Raw genomic sequence first — 14,050 nt, forward strand, 5'->3', positions numbered from 1 at the left:
CCAGTGTCTTATAGGGGCCATGGCTCCCAGACAGTGTTCCGGATGAGAGCCTGGCCCGCAGGCTCCCCGTTCCCTGGGCCCACGGATGTCCCCAGGCGTGGCGTGGTTCCTCCTGTACACCCACTGATGGGAGGCGATATGCTGGGGGGTGGCCACAAAGAGGGACAAATTTGGAAATGATGTCAGAGAGCTCCCTACCCCGCAGCAGTGTGCTCTGCGGGTTGGGGAACGGGGCGTAGCAGCCGGTCTGACTTTGTTCTCAGACGTCGGCTAAGGACTGCCCTCCTCTGCGTTTCCATTGCGGGTCTGAATTTAGCACCGCAGCCTCGCTGTGGGCTGCAGAGGCCCGCCGCCCCCGGGTGAGTTCATCTCCCCAGAACCCGTGGGAGCGCCTCAGGGAAGGGCTGGGAGAGGCCTGGGCGGCAGTCTCCAGACTCTCGTCCCCTTACAAAGGGCTCCTTTGCCGCGAGCCCAGGCCACTGAGAAAGGTGGCAGTGAACTGGGTTTTGATTGAGTGTGCTGTGAACTCCCAGGAAAGGGTCCCGGAGCGTCAGGCCTCAGTTCAGTGGTTTGAAACAAATGGGCAGATGAAGGGGGCGGACACAGCTTCCGTTATTCCGGACAGAAGGACGCACTGGGATCGATTAGTGCAGAGAGAAAGCCGGAGGTGCTGTTTCTTGAACTTGAGGGTGCCCCTCCTGTGGGTGTGAGTGAGCCGGCTTGTGTATTTATTTTCTCCATTCGTTTTCTCAGTGAAGGTTAGTTTCCCCCCATCTTTCTCTCCATGGTGACGGGAACTCCCATAATGTGTCCTATAGTGATATTGTTCCTCTTTTCCGTTAATAGTTAATGTGTATCTTTTATATCTAGTCCAGGCATATCTGTGGGCCCCGGGTCTTGTGCTGCCCTCTCTGCCTGGTCTCCTGTCCGCTTCACTGGGCTGACTCAGTTTTAACTGGGGCAAATAAGAACCATCTCTTTTGAAACGGTTCTCTATCCACCAGCACCCTCCACCTCTCACCACCCCTCCTCACCCCCCCAACACAGGGCTTCCTCGTCTCAGACTCCCTTGGCACCTTTGCCCACTGTAACAGCGGCGCCTGCACTGCCTCACAACTATAGGCACTGCCCGGAGCCAGTTGCTCTAGCATTGGTAATGATGAGTCCCCTGACCCCTGGTCTGGGCATATGTACCTCTCCCCAAAGCTGCTGTGTGACGAGGGGCCTGGGGCAGGGTGGCTCCACTCCTGAGTGCCACCCAGAGGACCACCTCTACAGACTCCGCCGCCCCAGGGGGTGTTAGAACCTCGCTCTCCGCTGGCCTTGCTTCGGAATGAGTGTAGGCAGCCAGACGTGCGGGTGCATGGGCTGTTCTTCCCTCCCTACAGAGGTGGGAAGCAGGGAACTCAGAAGGAAGGATGGCGTTTTCAGAGCCACGTGTGGACTTCCCCTCTGTCTGGGGACTTCCCGCCCTGTGGTGTTTGGTGGGAAGGCAGTGCCATTCTGCTGTCCACGCTGGACATGCCAGCAGTTTGCTTCCCAGTCTCTTCTGGCCAGTGACGGGGCTCTGCCAGTGGGCCACACCGCCCAGGCTTTAACTTAGCTGCAAAGAGGGGGGTGGTGGGGGCGGGGGTGGGGGAGGTAAGGAGTGAGGGCAGAGCAAAGGCAGCCATATCCAGATCCTGGGGCGCTGAGGCACTGCAGAGGTGACAGCTGGGCGAGGGCAGGGAATCAGCTCTTCGGAAACAGTGGGAGCGGGCCTTGTGCTGTGCTCTGCTCTGCTTCCGGCTTTATTCCAGATTGTTCCTGAGACCACCCCTCTGTCCCTCCCCAATTTCTCTGGAGCTGCCTTGTAGCCACTGAGGAACTCCTTTTAAATCAGCCAAGGTTGGGTTCCTTTTTGTTTGCCACTAGAAACCACGTCTGGAACAATGTATAATATGCCCAGTGCTCTACTGTCCTATGTTCATCCCTATCCTATACTTTCTATAGACTCTGACTCCCTGCAAGATACATAGGAACTGCCCGTTTTATAGAAAGATATCTGAGATTCACATCTGTAACTCCCCAAGCTCACGCACATGGGAGGTGGAATTGGGATTCTAAAGCTGCTCTGCCTCAGTAAGGAGTCCACGCTCTGGTTTTCAGTGCACAGCGCGTTGTCCAGGGCAGTACTGGGCTCAGAGAGGGCACTGATGGGTGGGTGGGTCAGTACATGGATAGGGGTGTGAGTAAATAGGTGGGTGGGTGAATATATGGGTGGGGGGTGGATTGATGGGTAGGAGGGTGAGTACATGGATGGGTGGATGGGTGGGTGAGTGCACAGATGGGTAGGTGAGTACATGGATGGGTGGGTGAGTACATGGATGGATGGATTGATGGATTGGTGGATAGATGGATGGATGGGTGGATGAGTAAGTGGATGGATGGATGGTTGGCCAAAAATGCATTTCAAAAAGAAAAAAAAGCTGTAGTCTGTTTTCGTATTGTTTTAAAGACATTGATATGAGGAATATAAGGAGGAGACCTACTGATCACCCTGAGGTTCCCAGATCTCTCTGGGGTTAGTTTGCCAACCCCACAAAAGGGCTTGGACTTTCCCATTGAGACTGTGAAGGCAGGCAGGCCCCTGCAGGGGAGCCAAGCAGTACGTCAGCACGTCAGCACGGAAATATGCCTGCGTTTCCCTGACATTCTTCTCAAGCCTGTTTGGAAATGTAGACCTCTCTGGTCGGTAATGACTAGCTAACGAATTAATCAGCCAATGAAAAATGGCACTGACACCCGGGCAGACGGAAGTCTGGGCAGCGAGATGAGAGCATCGCAGCGCAGGGGGCACGGGTGGGGCATCGCCCTCCTCACCTGACGTTCTCGTAGCGATGGATGTAGATCCGGTGGAACTGGTGCTGCAGGTGCTCATCCTCCACGTTGGTCATGTCGTTGATCATCTCCAGGACGACAAAGCGGGGCAGCACGGACAGCACGAGCCGCTCCTGGGACAAATCAATGAAGAGGGACAGTCCTGTTAGGCTGGCCACGAGGCTAAGAGGGGTGGGTGGTCAGTAGGGAAGCCATGGGCTGAATTTCCTGAGGAATCGCTCATTTCATCCCATTTATGAACATGACAAATATCTGTGGACTGCTTGCTGCTTGCCAGGCACTGTGCTGGGTGTTGGGTGTGCAGTGATGAGCCACATGGACAGATGTCCTACCCCTGTGGGGCTTACATCCCAAAAGGGATATCAACATTAGATATTACACATTTATGGCATGTGCCATGCATCATGGAGTATGAGGGTTGATGACAGCTGATACCTACCTGTGTTTCCCCGAAAATAAGACATTTTCCGAAAATAAGACCTAGTGCATGGAAAGATAAGACATCCCCTGAAAATAAGACCTAGTGCAACTTTGGGAAAAAAAAATTAATATAAGACACTGTCTTATTTTCGGGGAAACAGGTATGAGTTGGGAATGAGCCCACCGGGTTCATTGAGGAGAAGAGAGCTCCAGGAAAAGGAAACAGCAAGTGCAAATGTCCTGAGGCAAGAGAGAGTGATAGTGTGGTGGGAGGATTGTGATGGAGGGCGTGGTGACAGGCAAGGCGCTGGAGGTGGAGACCTATCTTGCCACATGTGTAGGGTCTATAGCATTTAAATCCAGCCACCACTGGAAGCCACTACGTGGTACTGAGCAGGGGAGAGACAAACAGGTTTGCATTTTCAAAGACCCTCCTGGCTGTGGTTTGGAGAATGAATGGTGGGGAGGGAGCCAAAGGTAGAGGCAGAGAGTGGCAGAGAGTGCCACTGCAGGCACTTCCTTTTGGCGAAGTGCCTGCAGTGGCCCAAGTGAGAGGTGATGTAGGATAATGTCTATAGGTTTGGTACCCAGCTGAGATGACAAGAGAGAGAGAGAGAGTATACCACGGTGGTTGCTGGGTGTTGAGTTTGGTTGGAGGTTGCTGGGTGTTGAGTTTGGTTGGAGGTTGCTGGGTGTTGAGTTTGGTTGGAGGGTTGCTGGGTGTTGAGTTTGGTTGGAGGGTTGCTGGGTGTTGAGTTTGGTTGGAGGGTTACTGGGTGTTGAATTTGGTTGGAGGGTTACTGGGTATTAAGTTTGGTTGGAGGAGTGTGCTGATTTGTTGATGCTGGAGACACATTGATTGAAACAGGGGGCCTATGAGAGAAGCCAAGCTTAGGAAGGCCCCAAGTCTTTATCAAGAGGAGCGGAAATGAGACTCACACAGCCTGAATGTGGGGGCCTCATGCTCTTCTGTAGTAATAATATGCTTCACTGTGATCAACATGGTAGATAAACATCAAAGCAAAATAGCTGCTTAGAAGAACACGGGCTAAATCCTAAAAAGGCTTTGTGTTAGGAAACCAAGCAAGAATCTAGCTTATTTGCTGTACCGTTCGCTCTCGTGAGGAATTGGGTTTAGGACAGGTATGTTCTAATTGCCATGGTGTCTCCCATCTTCACAGTGACTTATGGGTTTTAAGCATTTTCCGCATCCATTCTTTCATCTGTTCCTCACAAAACCCTGGAAATAAGCAGGCACGAGCAATCTTTATGTAATGGACAGACTGGGTCTGGGAGAGGTTGACCAGTTACCCAGAGGCGGTGCCAGGACACAATTCTTTCCCCGCGATTCCTTGCCGGGGGTTCTGGGTGAGATGGGAAGAGCCTGGGTTTGAGTCTGATGGGAGTTCGGGCTCTGCCTCAGACACTTAACAGTGATGTGGCCTCCGGTGAGCCACGCCCCCTTTGAGCGTTAGGCCCCTAATTCGGCAACTGGCCATGACATCATCCATGTCACAGGGCTGCTGTGCGAACTCAATGAAATAAAATACGGGGGTGGCACACGTAGGTTTATGGTTGTCATACAAATAAAGAGCACAGGGATTAATAAGTAATAATTCCGCGTACTCACAACTGGCAACCTACTTTTGCCAGGTCCGTATGTAAGGGCCTGGTGTTAATTCCCTTCGTCCTCTCTGCGCTCTCAGATCCGGATCCCATGCAAAGGGCTTCATTCGTGAAGTGCCCACTGCGCTTCCTGGGATGAGGCTTTTACCTCTCCCAAAAGCTGCCTCATCGCAGGACCGAGAGCCACGCTTCTTATCCATTTCATACTGTTGGTCAACTCCCTGGTGCTGGCGGCCTATTCACCTGGTCACTGCAGGTACTGTCACAGCTCCAAGGGCACTCAGTGCCTGGGAACTGCAGGTGCTAACTAAATGCTTCCAAAACCATCACCTGGCCCTAAATGGTTTGGCTCAGTGGATAGAGCAGCGGCCTGTGGACTGATGGGTCTCGGGTTCGATTCCGGACAAGGGCATGTACCTTGGTTGTGGGTACATCCCCAGTGGAGGGTGTGCAGGAGGCAGCTGATCGATGTTTCTACCTCTCTATTCCTCTCCTTCTCCCTTCCTCTCTGTAAAAAATAAATAAAATATATTAAAACAAAACAAACAAGAAACACCTGAATACATGGAAGGTGTGCCCATCTCAGGGGTGCATCAATGTCCCTGGGACAAGGTAACTATTTGTGAAATGCATTCTTTAAGTGGCGATGCCCATTCAGGCCTCAAGCAGGACACGGGTGCTTTAAGGGAAACTTTTACAGCAAAACTCTCCAGCTCCAGGCTTGCCCGCCTCCCTGCAGCCCTGCTACTACCCGGCAACAGCCCGCCCCTCCCCGCGCACAGCACGTTCTGAAAGATGGACAGTGTTCTTCCCTTCCCTCCACTGGCAGAGCTCTGTCACTGGAGTCTGCTTAGAAAAGCCCATTCGTGACACTTTTGTTTCCCTCTGATTTGTTGATGCTGGAGACACATCACTCACATCCCCTGAGCACAGCATTGAAAGGGGATGGGAAAGGGGCCCTCCGTACAATGCCCGCTCCTGCTGAGCCATAATAAATGGTTCCCAGCTTCAGCGACCAGAATGTCAGAAGCTCTCCTGGAGCCAGCCTGGGGCCCAGGATGGCCTTTGAGCCCTGTTCTGCACATCCTTTACTTCCTGTTTTGTGTGGTTTTCCCCCCTCATTTGCATGAAAAGGGGCCTGGGTTGATTCAGAGTGCATGGCGGCTCCTGTCTGGATTTACACGTCATCTCACGTGACGTGTTCCCTTCATGCCACCAGCATGGCTTCATGGTATCCGTTGCTAGAGTCCCCCTGGGGGAGACAAGGCGGGAACACAGGAAGGCCCAGCATGGGAGCACGGGTAGCCCCCGTGCAGACTAAGTCTGGGCTTGCACAAAGCAGGACCTTGGGATGGTGTCAGGAAGAACTGGCCATCCAGGCTCTTGCAGACCGAGAGGCCTCTGGGGACCCCTCTCTGCAGTGAAGGCCCAGGCGCAGGGTGAGAGACTCTGGTCAGTCACAGACAATAGTTTGCTTTAACTGACCTCTCCCTCTGTAGACGCCAGGTGCTCTGCATCCAGTATCTAATCAAAACCTTACGTGCTCGGCTGGCGTGGCTCAGTGGTTGATGGTGGACCCGTGAACAAGGAGGCCATGGTTCAATTCCCTGTCAGGGCACATGCCTGGTTTACAGACTTGATCCCCAGTGCGGGGAGTACAGGAGGCAGCCGAGATCAATGATTCTCTCTCATCATTCATTTTTTCTCTCCCTCTTCTTCACCCTTCCTCTCTAGAAACAATAAAAATACGTTAAAAAAAAAAAAAAAAGAACCCAACACAATTTAGTAAGGAATGGGTGACTGTATTATGCGGATTTCTTTGATGACAATGAGATGGATATCAACTCAACAGAGCTGAAAAAAAATCAGGTTTATCATAAGTATACTTCTTAACTCTATGCCTGAACCCCTCTGTACCACAATTTCCCCATCAGTAAATTGGACATGATAATAGCATTGCATGACTGGCATGGCTCAGTGGTTGAGCGTCGACCTATGAACCAGGAGGGTCACGGTTCGATTCCCAGTCAGGTCACATGCCAAGGTTACGAGCTCAATTCCCAGTGTGGGGCATACAGGAGGCAGCCGATCCATGATTCTCTCTCATCATGGATGTTTCTATCTCTCTCTTCCTCTTCCTTCCTCTCTGAAATCAATTAAAAAAAACCCACAACAACCCAAAAACTAATAGCATCTACTTCATAAGGCTGGTGTAGAGTTACAGGAGTTAATATTTGTGTTAACTGAAACCACAGCCCGAATGTGTGATGAATCCACAGGCAAGTGTGCTCTATTTTAAGCTGGTTTTAGGGCTCTAATTGCATATTGGTGCTGAGGCGAAAACCACTTAGAGTGGGGACGTTACTCAGGATCTACGGGGAGGATGAACAGGCAGAATACGTAAAAGGCAATTGGGCTACACCGTGAAAAACCTCCAGTCACAACACGTTTAATAATAAAACATTTAAAGATGTGTCATCAAAATCCTGGCCCTGGCTTTTGAATCTATATTTTAAAGGCTTTTATGGAATTTTCACCCAGAACGGTTATTGTTTCTGAAAGCAAAATGTGAGCTCAGCCGAGCGGAAGTTGTGTTTTAATCAGCTCCCGAAGGCATGTTCTCTCCAGGCTGACTCAGCGGGAAGGTTGAAAGTCTGGGCCAGTGGTCGGCAAACTCATTAGTCCACAGAGCCAAGTAGCAACAGGACAATGATTGGAATTTCTTTTGAGAGCCAAGTTTTTTTTAACTTAAACTTTTATAGATCCTGGTACACAGTAGGTGCTTATTAAATAGCAGAGGTCATCAGACGTGTCTTAATTCACCCAGGGGCTAACTCACAGGCCACGGCCTGCAGGACGCTAGAGTCAGTATCCTCTAAATTGACATGACATGTGTGTACCTTAAAGGATGACACACAAAATTCACGTTGCAGGGACTTTTTCCTTCTCTTTATCTTTTTTGAAGAGTTAAGATTTTCTCAGGCCTCGTCAGTTAATAAGTGCCCAGATATATCCAATTTGAAGTCTGGAGGCTAAGCAGCCTTCCGGAGTCCAGGGACATGAACTGTGGCGGTTCAGAGGTGCCCAGGGTCTATAGTTTGCCGGTGGACCCAAAAGGCGGCACAGCTCTGGCACGAACAGCCATGGCTGCGGGGGTCCCCTGGTCTCTCCTCTCACAGCCAATGAGAAGCTGTTCCACAAGAGGCACCCTGATGTCCCAAGAGAGGATCGGACCCACCTCCAGGGCGAGTGGACTGACAAGTCCTGTTGCCTCCTGGTGGCAGGGGTGAGGGGACACAAAGGCATTTTATAATTTCATCAGCTCTCAGAAATCCTCTCAGATTGGCCAGGCCCGCAGAAGTCTGTGTGCCCTGGACATCCTTCTGAGTACATATTTGCAAATGGCAAGGCACACACCCCTCTCCTATTCCACCCCTCACCGAAAGAGCACGCATCTTCCGTTCTATTTGACTTTTCAATTCAATTTCCTTCAATAAACATTAAGTGTGTCTGCTGTGTGCCAAGCTCTGAGGGTGATCCTGGTGCCGATTAAGACTCCAGCCCCCAAGAACAGCCAGCCTGCGGGGCATGTGGACACGACAGCGTCCTTGAGGCTTCCTTCCGTAAGTGACCCTTTGGGGACACTGGGAGTGAGACACGGGCAGATGGGGAAGTGGGCCTGGTGGGGCCTGTCCCTCAGTCACAACATAGCATCGAGTTCAAGCAAGCTTCACAAGGATTCACCGAGGAAGGGAGGATTGTTCCAATTTCACAGATGAGAAAACCGAGGCACACCCAGCTACACCCTTAGCTCATGTTTCCACAGCTCACGATGCGCACAGCTGAGATTCAAAGCCAGGTCTGTCTGACTCCACTGCCAGCATCACCAGTAAGTCGCCTATAAACCCAGGAGGTATTTCCTCAGAAATAAACTTTCTAGTCAGTGAAATTCTACCATGAAAAAAGTCAGAACGCACAGACAGGCTGGAAAATTCCGAGCTGCATTCCCTTCTGCTCTGATGGATCTTTTCATACCGTGGCCGCTTCCAAACCTGCTATGGTAATACTGTCCCCGGGGCTGAGGGACAGCGCAAGGCTAGAAGAGCTACCAAGTATTGCTTCCATATGCTAAAAACAACCACAGCACACGTTTTGGACAATTACAAATCCCAGTGGGGAGAATACCTCTAGATTGTACATTTTTTTTGTTTTTGTTTTTCCTCTGAGAATATTTGGACAGCTAGAAAAATAATAGATACATTCTTCAAACTGTCGTCCATGTCTGAACACAGGCAACCCCTTGGGTATTTACAAGGTGGAGGTTTTGGTCCTGAGGGTGGGGGGCAGGGAGAGAGAACATTCTATCTGTTCTGAGGAGGCAGGGGCAGGGGCCGGGGCCGGGGCCGGGTGCAGGGTTTGCGGTTCTGTCTTCATTACTGGAATGCCCATGGTGCCCTCGCCTGAGACTGCCCAACCTGTGGCTGCCTGGGGACAGGTGAGACAAATATTGCCTGTATTAAGAATTAATATGGGCTATTTCCGTAGATATCCCTGATTATAATTATGCCACAATACATGCTTTAGAATGCTATGATAAACGCTTTCTACACTCATCCATTGAAAATTTTAAAACATTGAAATTATATTTTGTCTTGACACTGAGTAGAGCTTTTCACAATTACTCAAGATCATCATCGTTGAATAGCAAGTACAGCAGCTCTGATTTGGAGATAAAAAGACTGATTAAAATTCAAATAATTCCCTTGCTTGCAGCATTATCAGGAGATTGTACATCCTCCTCAAATAGGATATAAAAAATACCTTTAAAGGTTCCCTTCATGTATTCTAGCCCATCGAATGGCCAAAAGAATCCTGGGAGGTGGGACTTAGAACAATGATCTTACAGGCGGAGAATCTGAGACTCGGAGAAGCAATGTGCTCGAGGCCAACTTATGCCTTAATGCAGGACACCACGCCACATATCCTGCTTCACAGCATCTCAAAAGGCATGACTTGCCCAGTGTGGCTCAGTGGTCAAGTGTGGACCCATGACCCAGGAGGTTGCTGTTTGATTCCCAGTCAGGGCACATGCCTGGGTTGTGGGCTCAATACCCAGTGTGGGGCATGCAGGAGGCAACTCGTAGATGATTCTTTCATCGATGTTTCTCTCTCTCTCTCTCCCCTCCCTTCCTTTCTGAAATCAATTAAAAAAATGTATTTTTGAAAAGGCTTGGCTTATCAGGCCAGAGCTTGCCAAAGGAAATTAGGTCAGAGGCTGGAGGACACTCGGAGGCGGGATGGCTGGTGGCCCTTCGCTGCTGCCGCACTTGTGCAAATTGCCTGGGGAAGTCACGCAGGTCAGGTGTGGGCCTGTGGTCTCTGCAGTGCCCTCCCCCGCCCCCAGCCCATCAAAACAGTGGCTGATGAGTTGAATCATCACTTTTCAAGCCAGTGTTTAATTATGTCAGCTTTCTGCCTGTGAGAAGAGCAATTATCAAACACTTCTCATTTACATTTGAAAAGCAGAAAATCACATAATCAGTATGGCTTACCCGGAAAATACATGTCACACTCACTCATTTATTAGTTCTCTCTATTATTTCAACTGGCAAACATCAGCTACCCCTTACAACATAAGGTGTAATTCAGTTGCTTTTGATTTTCCCATCTTTTCATATTCCAAACACCTCAATTATGTTTCTCCCTGTATGAATTTAAAGTCAACTCAGTGTCTGGTAGGCTGAGGATTTTTTTTTTTTTTTTTTTTTTTTTTTTTTTTTTGTGTGTGTGTGTGTGTGTGTGTGTGTGTAATGTAGTAGTTCATAATCAAAACAACAGGTCTTACTGGGCACTAACTGTGTGTCCAGCTCTCCACATGAACATCTCATTTAACTTTAATTCTCACAACAATTCACCAGGTAGATATGTTTATTATTATTATTATTTTTTGTTGTTGTTTTTTGTTGTTGTTGTTAATCCTAACCTGAGGATATTTTCCCATTGATTTTAGGGAGAGTGGAAGAGAGAGGGAAAGACGGTGAGAAACATCGATGTGAGAGAAAGACATTGATTGGTTGTTTCCCGCATGAGCCCTGACCAGGTCCCAGGCTGGGTGGGCGGGGCCTGCAACCAAGGTACATGCCGTTGACTGGAATTGAACTAGGGACCCTTTGGTATGCAGACGGACGCTCTACCATTGAGCCAAACCAGCTAGGGTGCTATGCTTACTTTTGATGATTCACAGAAGTAGAAACTGAGGCTCAGAGGTTAGGGACTTGTCCCAAGAACACAGAGCAAGTGGCAGGGCCTGGATGTGAGCCCAGGCCTCTGGATCCATCAGTGAGTGAGTTCTATGGGCCAGCCTCTGTGCTATGGAGGCCGAGTTAGGGCCCATCCTTTTCTTGGGCGCGGTGGGTCATGTGGGGCTGACTCCCATGTCACAGTCTTTCCCACGTCTCCATGTAACCTGTGATGGATTACCATCTCCTACCCATTCATACATCTGGTAAACCTATCTCACAAAAGCACGCATCCTAAGGAATAAGCCAGGGGTAGACACTGCTCGCATGAGGCGGAATCGGGGACACATTTCACTTCTGCCTTCATCATGTCTAGTTGGCCTAGACACGGAAAAATGGCTGTGATGAAATATTAACGGCCTTCATATAGAAGTCAGCTCCCTGGCTTGTAGATCTCTCCAATCTCAGCTCCAGCTGCAAGTGTAGATCCCTGTACTCCAATCTTTGCCTCTTTCCCCACATGGCATTCGCCCTGTGAGTCTGTGTTTCTTCTTGCCTTGAGAGCAGAGTTCTCAGCATGTCTCAACTCTGTAGACTCTGACTGCTACTGAAGACTATTTGCAATGTTTTTTAAAAGATCAATGTGGAGTCCTTTGACTTTTCATAAATAATTTTTTAATGACACTGCATCACGGTAGACCTCTATTTAACTGATTCAACAGACTGTCCTCCTGATGGAGACTCCAACACGTGAAAAACTCATGGCTAGCCGGCCCTTGTCTGGTGTCCCCCCCTATGTGTGCCCCACAGTCCTGTCGTATCTTTATCAGGAGGCAGCATTGTGTTTTTTTCCAAATCTGCTGATACCAGTTGTGTTTGTTATTGCTCTGACCACATTCAGCTGAGCATGGCATAAACAACACAATATGAGTGTAAAGGGGAAGCAAGCATTTGCTTCTATGAAAAATAAGCTACACTCTTTGTATATACTCTATTTCCTTCTGAAGTAATTGCTTTCCAATTACATGTGAGCAAGACATTTGCAAAATATTAGAAACAAACAGCAGATGATTCTAGAATGGTTCTGAATTCAGGTTGTTCTAGGAATACTTTTTATTATGTATACTTTTTCATTTTGAGTGTGGTTTATGCAAAACAGAGAGTATCGAATTCCTGTCAATGGACCCAGACTCAAATCCAGCTGAAATACGCTATTTTAGGCATGGGTCCCTTTAAAAAATACATAATTTATTTCCGCCTACCCTATTTACTACTACTTTTGAAATGTGCCTTCAACCACATCAAGCAACAGGGCCTGCCTTGCCTCAGCATTGTATAGTTGGGCCGTGTTAGGGTTCCAGGTCCAGTTTTCTTTGGACGATTTATGCAGTAGAAGGCCCCCCCGTGGCTCCTTGGTTGCTCCCCAGCTTCCCGGAGGGAAGGTGGTAGGGCAGTGATGGTGATGGATTTCCTCTGTCTAAACTGCCCCTGGAAATGTTAATTGCATGCAAATGAGCACAGGGTGCTGGCCTCTCCCTGAATCAGGGTGCAATTAGTACTTCCCAGGATGCCACATTTGAGCAAGAACACAAACAGCAAGAAGAAAACCTGTAGTTATTAGAAATAGAATGTGTTCTGCTATAAAACTCAAGATACAGCCTCAGGGGTTCAAAAGTTCAAGGACCAAGTATGATCCCCAACTCAATCAAGGATATGTTTTATTAATTTTTAGAGAGATAGAGAGAGAAACATCAATCTGTTGCCTTCTGTATGCACCCCAAATGGGGCTCGAACCCCCAACCTAGGTCTGTGCCCTGACCAGAAATCAAACCCACAATTTATTGGGATAGGGGACAATGACCCAACACACCGAGCCACCCAACCTGGGCCCCGATGCTCATCTTTCTTGCTTGATTTCCTCAGAGCAACTTTGAGATGACAGGAGGTTATCATTTTGAGGAAAGAGCCAAAGTTCAGAGAGTTTTAAGTGACACATCCTATCGCGGTAGCGATCCAACCCAGGTTTGTTCTACTTCAGAGCTTCCACTCCTTCCACTCTGCCCAAAAATGCAAGTAGTGGGCAGGAGAAATCGCAGAGAACCAGGGCGCCAGATGGAAAGCAGGCGTTGGCTGTCCACCCACATGGGGTAAACACAAACCTTCGGGTGAAGTCAGCTGCTACTGAGGGTCACAGACAATTCACACTGGGCCTGTGCTCGCTGCTCTAAATCTTCCCAGCAATTAGAGGGAATCACAGTGCCAACCACAATACCAGGCAGAGTGCGAACACCCCGCGCTAACCACAAACTCCTGAGTGCCAGGGAAAGAGAAATAGCTCTCGACTGGAAACAGCAGAGCAGGCTTCCCGGAGGAGGGGCAGCTGAGCATCAGGTTGGGGAGATTTTTGCAGAAATAGCCCTCACACTTGTAGAGCTCGTTACAGCTGAGATAACACTTTGTTCAGGCATTCTGGTATTTGTCTCTCAGAACTCCCCCACGGGTGAGGACAAGAATAATCATTTCTAATTGAGAGATGAGAGAAAACTCTTGTCCAGACTGGTTCAACGACTTGCTGAGAGTCACACCAGCAATTGAAATGGGACAAGCACCTAAGTCTGCACCCCAACTAGTACTATTTCCATGTGTAATCAACATGTAATCAATATGTAAAAAAGAGGTATTTTGCATTCCTTTTCCCCCCAAGTCTTTAAAACGTGGTGTGTATTTTATTCTCACAGCACATCTGATTTTAGACTAGACACATTTAGACTTGGTGCTCAGTGCCCACACTTGGGATGGAGGACAGAAGAGAGATTTTCTGACTCCTAGTCTTTCTGGTCTACTAAACTCCCTCAGAAATACCATGCAAGATGGGAGTAGAGCCT

At 49.1% G+C, this 14,050-nt stretch overlaps 1 protein-coding gene across 3 annotated transcripts in view; it reads right to left on the reverse strand.

The window, feature by feature from the left end:
• The window catches only part of ADCY8 (adenylate cyclase 8), a 131,641-nt gene that overhangs the window by 80,285 nt on the left and 37,306 nt on the right, over positions 1-14,050 (reverse strand). For all 3 annotated transcript variants that reach the window (XM_084864641.1, XM_084864640.1, XM_084864639.1), the window contains exon 3: positions 2,863-2,993. In XM_084864641.1, the coding sequence (XP_084720767.1) occupies positions 2,863-2,993 (131 nt within the window). The remainder of the gene's footprint in view (positions 1-2,862; positions 2,994-14,050) is intronic.

The sequence above is a fragment of the Pipistrellus hanaki genome (genome assembly GCF_964339955.1).
Source record: "Pipistrellus hanaki genome assembly, chromosome: 17".
Lineage (NCBI taxonomy): Eukaryota > Metazoa > Chordata > Mammalia > Chiroptera > Vespertilionidae > Pipistrellus > Pipistrellus hanaki.